Source organism: Pipistrellus hanaki (assembly GCF_964339955.1).
Source record: "Pipistrellus hanaki genome assembly, chromosome: 4".
NCBI classification, from domain to species: domain Eukaryota; kingdom Metazoa; phylum Chordata; class Mammalia; order Chiroptera; family Vespertilionidae; genus Pipistrellus; species Pipistrellus hanaki.
Genome location: NC_140506.1, coordinates 67,913,505 through 67,922,195, shown reverse-complemented (window position 1 = coordinate 67,922,195; position 8,691 = coordinate 67,913,505). Strand labels below are relative to the sequence as shown.

The 8,691-nt window shown below is 45.6% G+C and overlaps 1 protein-coding gene across 2 annotated transcripts in view; it reads right to left on the bottom strand.

Annotated features, from left to right (window-relative positions):
- Window positions 1-3,017: 3,017 nt before the first annotated feature.
- Window positions 3,018-8,691, bottom strand: part of GRAMD2B (GRAM domain containing 2B) — a 93,684-nt gene continuing 88,010 nt past the window's right edge. For both annotated transcript variants that reach the window (XM_084881398.1, XM_084881399.1), the window contains exons 12-14: window positions 7,659-7,763; window positions 6,284-6,377; window positions 3,018-4,225 (exon numbers count right to left, since the gene is read on the bottom strand). In XM_084881398.1, the coding sequence (XP_084737524.1) occupies window positions 4,184-4,225; window positions 6,284-6,377; window positions 7,659-7,763 (241 nt within the window). In that variant the 3' untranslated portion in view covers window positions 3,018-4,183. The remainder of the gene's footprint in view (window positions 4,226-6,283; window positions 6,378-7,658; window positions 7,764-8,691) is intronic.

Below are 8,691 nucleotides of genomic sequence, written 5' to 3'. Positions count from 1 at the left end.
TGGGGAATTGAACCAGTGACCTCTTTGTTCATGGGTCGATGCTCAACCACTGAGCTACCCTGGATGGGCAAGTCTTTCATCTATTTTTGAGTTGATTTTTTGTGTTTAGTATAAGGTAGTGGTACACTTTTATTCTTTTGTATGTGGCTGCTCATTTCCCTCATGCCATTCATTGAAGAGACAGTCCTTTCTCCATTGTATATTCTTGGCTCTTTTGTCATAAATTAATTTACCATGTATAGAATAGTCTATTTCTTGGCTCTCTCTTCCCATTGATTTGTGTTTGTTTTTATGCCAGTACCGTACTGTTTTGATTAGTATGGCTTTATAATATAGTTTGAAATCAGAGAGATGGTGCCCCCATCTTTGTCCCTTCTTAAGATTGCTTTGTTTGGCTGTTTGGGGTCTTTTGTCTTTCCACTGAGATTTTAGAATTGTTTGTTCTGTTTCTGTGAAAAATGGCATTGGAATTTGATTGTGGTTGCACTGAATCTAAAAATTGCTTTGGATAAGGCTTCGTATTTGGAAAAAACACAGATGTGCTGGAAATTCAATGATCAAGGACACTTTATTTAATATCTGATTTTTAAATTTTAGTCAAGAACTGGTAATATTAGCAGCAGGGATGGCTTAAAAAAAATAAAGAATACCAGTATTATATTACTGGGCTTATTTGTGAGCAGATCTGGTTACTAATGATGGCATAACTCTTAATGATATGTAGGACTTTGACTTTATAAAAAATGCTTGAGAGCAAAGTCATCTGGATTATCTGTAACATGTTAGTGTCCAGGAGCTTTTGATCACTAGAAACAAACAGATGAACAAGAAAAGCATGTCTTGAATTTCACTATTAGGATACATAAATCAAAACAGCATGAGATAATTCATATTTAAGCTGGAAATCTTTTTATCTGAGTCCATGAATTTGTGAGTTAGAATAAGTTGTGGACAGCGAAAAGGCATCGTTAAAAAACGTGTCTGGAATAGTTTCAAAGAATTGCATAAATCCACACCTGGGAAACGCCTTGCAGTGTTGTAGAGTATAGTAGGAAGGTATCTTAAATAGTAACAAAACTTGAGATGTCAATAATAGCTTTTCCTGTTTAAAGATTGGTAATTTCTATTCACCAAAATCCTATATAATAAAAGGGTAATATGCAAATTGACCCTAATGGCAGGATGATCGAGAACAACTAGTTACTATGACACACACTGCCCACCAGGGGGAAGACGCTCAACGAAGGAGAAGCTCCCCCAAACCACAAGCTGGGCTGACAGGTGCCAGTGCAGTGTCGGAGGCCTCTCCATCTCCTTGGCAGCACTAAGGATGTCCGGCTACAACTAAGCCGTCAGTTGGACATCCCCTGAGGGGTCCTGCACTATGAAAGGGTGCAGGCCAGGCTGAGGGACCCCTTCTCCTGCCCCCAAGTGCACGAATTTTTGTACACTGGGTCTCAAGTATATATTCATAGATTAAAATATCAGAATGTATTGGAATAGCATTACAACCAATAATCTCTTTTTAAGGCCTATTTTCTGATTCTGTAAAGATGAATACCCAAGCTTTAAAGGGCAAGGTATATGGTGGACATTTGCTATTATTTTAGTCCCTCAGCATCTGAAACCCTTCCTAAGTTAAGATTCTCGACCTTGGTAGCTAGGTGGTAGAGGCTGGAAATCCCAGATGCTTTCTTTCCCAATGACCTGGGAGTCACATTTAGATCCACTTCCACCAGATTTTTTCTTTTTTAATTCTCACCCAAGGATATGTTCTTATTGCTTTTAGAGAGAGGAAGGGGTGAGGAGAGAAAGAGAAACATCAGTGTGAGAGAGAAACATCAATGTGAGAAACATTGATTGGTTACATCCCAATCACGCCCTGACCAGGTATCAAACCCTCAACCTTAGTATGTGCCCTAACTGGGAATGGAACCTACAACCTTTTGGTGTATGGCATGCTGCTCCAACCAAGCCACCTGGCCAGGGCCACGTGCACCAGATTTTGACTTAGGAGCTAGCTATAAAAAAATAAAACAAGCAGTAAGCGCACAATGCAGTATACAGATGGTGTGTATTACTTTATACCTGAAACCTATATAATTTTATGAACCAGTGTCACCCCAATACATCCATTTAAAGAGAAAATAAAACAAATAGCAACATATTCTTTTTCTTTCCCTCATATCATTACAACCCAAATGTTGTAATAAGTGAAGCGTTTTCTTTCTCTTTGGAAGAGTCAACTATATGATTCTTGGGGGAGTGGGGAGAACACAAAAAGTGGCTCCCTCCCGGAGAGTGTGGCTCAGTGGTTGAGCATCCACCTATGAACCAAGAGATCATGATTCAATTCCTGGTCAGGGCACATGCCCAGGTTTCGGACTTGATTCCCAGTGGGGCGTATGCAGGAGGCAGCTAATCAATGTTTCTCTCTTACATTGATGTTTCTCTTTTCCCTTCCTTCACTCTCTTAAAAAAAAAAAAAAAAAAAAAATCAATAAGAAAACATCCTCTGGTGAGGATAAAAGGAATTTAAAAGGCATCGACATAGAACTTTTATAAAACTGGAATGCTGGATAGGAAAACATTAAACAAATAATGAATATGGTAATCTGTTATAAGATTATACTACGTGCATGACACAGCAATATACTTTAGAGACATTATTATATTTGCTCCTCACAGTGACTTCTTGTTGGTCCTTTCAATAAAATAGCAGGGGAGGGATGGGGTTGAGGATGGGAGTGGGGGAATGGCCAAATATCTTGTTTAAGGCCACACAATTCGTAAAATGTGGACCTAGGCATCAGGCTTTGGTTTCCTGATTTCAATGTTCTTTCTCTTTCCCTCATATTATTACAACCCAAATTTAAATAATTTTGAACTCTGAAATGAATACTCAGGAGAAAAGAAGTATGGGTGAGTTGGAAGTAGCAGGGAGGAAGTAAGAAACAGTTAAAACTATGTCTTTGTTAAAAGAATTAGGAAATTGACAAAGCACAGTGCTAGCAAGGTGTTTTCACCAATGAGTATTTATTAAAAGCCAGGGTGCACCAGGCACAATTCTTGTCCAGTAGGCTGACAGACACAAATGATGTAACCAATTCACTTATTAGCTTATCTGATTAAATAAAATACATTTCATAGAAATGATTATAAAATGCATTGCAGACAGAAACGGAATACCTTTCATATTACAGATCTTTACGGTACCTAAGTAATTATTAATAAAAACCAGGCAACCCTATGGTAAATAGAAGTTATCAAGCCACCGGTTATTTCTTTACCTTAGTCAGCAAAAGCACAAAAGCATGCTGTCGTTACGCCGAAACGGGTTTCAACATTCCACACAGACATCTTTTTTTCAAAAGTAACATCGTCCACCTATCATCTTAAAATTTCCAAGTTTTTCATCGTGTATCAAATCACATTATATTTTTTGGTTTAAAGATTAGTTTTGGTTTCGAGTAAGTTTACTTAGTACTCCAGTCCCAGGTCTCACAGATTCTTGGGGCGGGTGAGAACTAGTTCAATTACATATTATTAGAGGGACAAAACCAAATGTAAACGGGATGGTTTATTTGCTTTGCCCAATCTTTCTTGCCAGTATTCAATTGAGAAGTTAAGATACACAGATGATTTAAACCAGAACATAACAGAAGGGGAAAAAAAAAAAGACAAGATACTGGGGTCATTTCTTCGAAGCAAGCCTGTCGTCCATCGGAGCTCCGTATTGCCTTCCGGAGAGTTATGGCTAAGTCCTCAGAGGGCCACCTCAGGCTGTTGGCACATGATCTATCCCTTAGCTGGAAGGCTGCGGTGCGGAGGGCGGGAGGGACTGACAAGGCACGTTGTGGAGTGTTTGCTGACACTGTGGCCACGAACCACAGCGTGTAAGAGTGTCCACCAGGCCCTCCCGGGATGGGGCTGGCTCCTTCAGGCAGCAACACGGAACCCTTCCGCCGAGAGTCAAGGTCAACTTTCATTGCACAGGAGCCAGGATTATCCCCCCTCCCCCCTCCCTGAGCTGGAGACCTCCCAGGGCGCACGGGGCTGGGTGCGGGGTGCCTCTCCGCCGCTCGCTCCTCCGGCCAGCAGGGAGCGCTCGCCGGGCGCCTCCCGGAGCACCGTCTTCAAAGGGAAGCGTGAGGTATCACGTTGGCCCACGCAGTCTGGTCTGTCAGTCGCCATTCTCCAACAATTTCTGTAAGTTGTTCTGTATCTTGAAATAATAACAGAGAAGCTCCTGTTATTAAATAGAACGGAGTCTCCAGCAGGACACGATCTCACTCCTCTGGGGGAAATGGTGAACAACACAGACTGATGAACAAGAACAGACCCAGAGATAAGGAGTCATGGGTCAGGCTGTTGGACCTCAGAGGGAGGGTGGGGATAAAAGGGAGAGCTCAACCAAGGACTTGTGTGCACACATATGAGCCTAACCAGTGGTCAAGGACAATGGGGGGGGGGGGGGGGTGTCTGACTCCAGAATCTATGCTCTTCCGCCTGTACTGATCCACCTCGAATGCCAATTCCAGTCCTAAGGAAATAAGTATTTCCTTTTTTACCCACAAAAGGCATTGCCTTAGTCCTCCACATTCCTACTTCATGTCTTCCCTACCTATCCCACAAGTCCAAAGATAAAAAAGCAGGAGTGGGAAGACAGAAAAAGAAATGATTAGATGCCATATATGAGTGAGGTCATGTGATGCTTGTCTTTCTCTGACAGGCTTATTTCAATTAGCATAATACTCTGGAATCTTAAGAACAAAGTAAACTGATGAACAAAACAGATCGAGACACTGAAACAAGCAAGAGACTATCATATTTCAGGAGGGTGGGGAGGGGAGGGAGAGATTAACCAATGAATGTATATGCATATGAGCATAGCTTGGCCTCTTAGCTGAGGGGCGGGGCTCTGTCTGAGCTCCCGTTTTTCTCTCCCTCCTTATAGAATGTGGTGTCCTCGCCAGGCAGGCAGGAGAATGGGAAGAAGCACAGGTGAAGGCAGCAGAATTCTGTGTGCTTCTGGTCCAAAGAATACTGGCATTTGCCAGAGGGAGCAACATATAACATCAAAACCAGCTCACTCACTTGGTCAGCAGAGAAACCCAAGCACTGGTCAACATGTCATTACAGAGAAAACTAAAAATTACCTCAGGCCTCAACAACTACCATTGTAGAAAGGAAAGTAATTCTGGTTGCTGGCCCATACCTTCTCTAGGCTGCTTTTGATTTAAAAGAGGAAGAAAGGTTTCCAGTCAGCCCGTGGATACAGTGAAGCGACAGGAAGGATCTGGCATGCCTTGGTTTAAGGGCAGGAGTCTGGGAACACCTTTGCTCTCCATACTTCAGTGGTTCAATGTCAGATCACGTTTGGTAAAGCAAAACAATCAGTTTGACTCCTTTGTAGTTCATGTTTCTCCCCAAGTAAGTGTACCTGCACGATCCTGGAAAGTGCCTGGGCATGGGTGGGATTGAACTGAACACTGAACTCCTCGAACCCTTTCCTGCTTAAGGGCTAGGGCGAAAACAGATTTTCAGAGGGGGAGGGATGAACACGTTGACGGGAGTAAGAAAATGTTAACCAGGCTTCACTAGGCTATCTCTGGCATGCCTCCCCTTTTCTCCCGTTCCCTCTCCTCCTGAGTTCTAAGAATGCCACGGGCAGGCCTGCCCCATAGCTGTCCTACAGGAAGGTGCCTTCCGTGGTGCAGGTACATCCGTGGTTGGGCTAAGGTTGGGCTCTGGGGCACAGGAGGGGAGGGGCTGCCATGCACAACTCTGACATCACAGATTCCCAGTCTGCCCACGTCCTGGCCTTGTCTCCCCGCGCAAGTGAACAGAAATGTGGCTTCTTCTCGGTCACGTAGGAACAGTGACACCCGTCCCGCAGGGTTACGACAGGGAATGGACGCAGTGGACGGCCACCGTGGGCCTGGGTGGAGGCGGGGCTGCGCTCTCGGTTGGGACACTCCCTTCTGGGTCCCTCCCCCGAGCCCTGGGCCAGAGGTCACTTGCCACCGGGCTCTGAGGCACAGAGGACGATTTCTAACCCAGGAGGGAAGCCAGAAGACAGACCAACGAGGAAAATGAGATCGGGACCTGTTTCTTCGTGCAAATAAAAGACGGTCTTTCACGTTTACCACGTACTCCCCGGGCTGGGTGTGGCCACCTGGGCTGCTGGCTGCACACACCAGAAGGGTTTCAGTGTGTAGCCACTCATCTACGGCAAGCGGCAGGCACCACCACGCCCGCCCCAGCTCAGGAAGGAAATCACCTTTTCTAGTTTCACGATGTTGGCGGTGAGCTCTCGGCAGAGGACCTCTGCATTCAACTGCCCCTGCGACCCCAGGCCGGGCGGCGCTGCGTGTCTGCGGGACAGAGAGAAGCGTTACCCGGGCGGGCGGGCGGGCAGGCGGGAGCGGCCGGGACAGAGGAGGGAGAAACGCCTCTGGCCTGTATCTGAACAGAAAACCAGGTTACAGCCGCAGAGAGGGAGCATTTCACTTGTTAACGCCGGACGACACGCAGGAATCCACTCCAGACTGGATGCTTGTGGGCTAATTCTTAACAGCTCAGCCGGAAATCTCTGAAGCTATTTTTGTGTAAGTGGCTGCACTGTGCCTCGGCTTCCAAACAGAAACCAGACATTTATTCTCACGCCCATGGTTTCTTAAACCCCTTGTACTGGCCTCCAGCAACCTCTCTATCCCCACAACAGCACCACTCTGCAAGAACTGTTGCTCTTCTCAGACGTAGATGTAGCCACTGGAGGGCTGGGCAGTGTACGGTCTTTGTAGTCACACAGAGTGCACGTGAGTCCTGATTCTATTTTCAAACTGGAAGACAGGAAGCTAATTATCTCTCCTGGTCTCAGTTACCTCATCTGTAAAATGGGAATAGCAGTGAGAAGGTACAGGGAGAGGGAACTGTATTTGTGCATGTGTATATCCATTCTGTTAGAGTCAACAGCACATGGCGCATGCTCTGTGTAAAGGAATATCCCCACTTTTAGGACATCTGCTCAAAGCACGTTTCCTAATGTGGAATAACACTTTATGTTACTTTTTAGGCAGTACGTCAAGATCCTCATGGGACTGGGTTTAAAGGAAAGGGCTCGGTGTCTGAGTAGGTTCAGTTAGGTCAGGCATGTAAAATGACTGTGACAGAAAAACTGCCCGGGCACCATCAAACGATGACTAGTCATGTGGATCTGTACAGCGAGGAAGAGTTCTGAGAGTGAACGGGCCAGCACACAGTTATCGGCGACCGGATGTGCGGAGTTCCTTGAACTGCTTCTCTCCTATTCTCTCAGTGTCTTGACTCCCTCCCCTTCCAGCTACACTTTCATATTTTAATAAACGGGCCAAGGCCACAACCGAGTCTCAGGATAAAAGAACAAGATAATGTACAACTAGGCTTGTTTCTTGCCTCATCACTGGCAACACTATAGCAACTCAAGAACATGCACAGTCAGGGTCATTCGTCTCTGGGACTTCCCCACCTCTGTATTCCCCACGTATACACTTTAAAATATCTCACACAAAATGTACGCTTAATTAATATTTGCTAAGGAGGCTGCTGAAGTCGGGTCAAACATCCCACTAATCTGAATGGCAAGCGGATGCTAGCACCGGCGGGGCGGGTCTCACTCAGCGTGATGGGTGTCCATAATGGAGGTCAGCGACCCCAGCTGCTCCTCCAGGGCGTTAATTCTGTATCTCATGTAGAAGGTCGAGAGGATTAGAGCGCAGACACTGCAAAGGAACACAAGAGAAATCTCAGTGGTCAGTGGCCAGGCCCTGATGGTCACAAAATAATAAACTCAGAGACAGCCCTGGTTGGTGTGGCCCAGTGGTCAGAGCGTCGGCCTACATACAGAAGGGTCTTGGGTTTGATTCCCGGTAGAGGGCACATACCTGGGTTGCAGGTTTAATCCTCCGCTCATTTTGGTGGCAGCTAATTGATATCTCTCTCTTACATGCATGTTTCTCTCTCCCCTTCCCTCCCTTCCTTTCCACTCTCCTTCTCTCCCTCTAAAAACCAATGGGAAAAACATTTCAGGTGAGGGTTAACAAGACAAAAATAAAAATAAAACAATAACTCAGAGCCAGCTGTACATTCTTTGAGGCAAAGTATTTTCTAAAACAACTTGGCCAAAGATATTTTAAAAGAGATCTTTCTTCAAAGGTAGATGCTTGTCACAAAACTTCGGAGCTAACAAGGGATTTAAAATTCTTTGGCCCAAATTCCTCTGTTTACAGGAGATTCCAACAGGCGTTCTGGGCGCCCCGAGGCTCCTCCTTCCCCCGGTGCAGCCTCCGGCCCCAGCAGGCCCCGCCTGCGAGTGCCCAGTCTTGTTCTGGTGACTCACGGATTCCCTGCTTTATCTGGAAGCCAAAGGGGCCTGTCCTCCTGGTGTGAGGAAGAGCCCAGAACCGGGTCCGGCTATTTTCAGAAGAACCACTGATTACAGACTGGAAGTGAGGGGGAAGTTAAAGAAGTCAGAGCCCATGTTTTCAATCAAGGGGATGACATTTTCAAGTTGTTTTGGCCTTTAGCCAGAGAACATGGGTTGGATGGAAAATAAACAATCAGGACAAAGATGCTTCATTGTAATGTCCCAGCCAATAGTATCCACTCAGCCCTCAGTCTTCCGCTGGATTTGGCACAATCAGTTTGCTT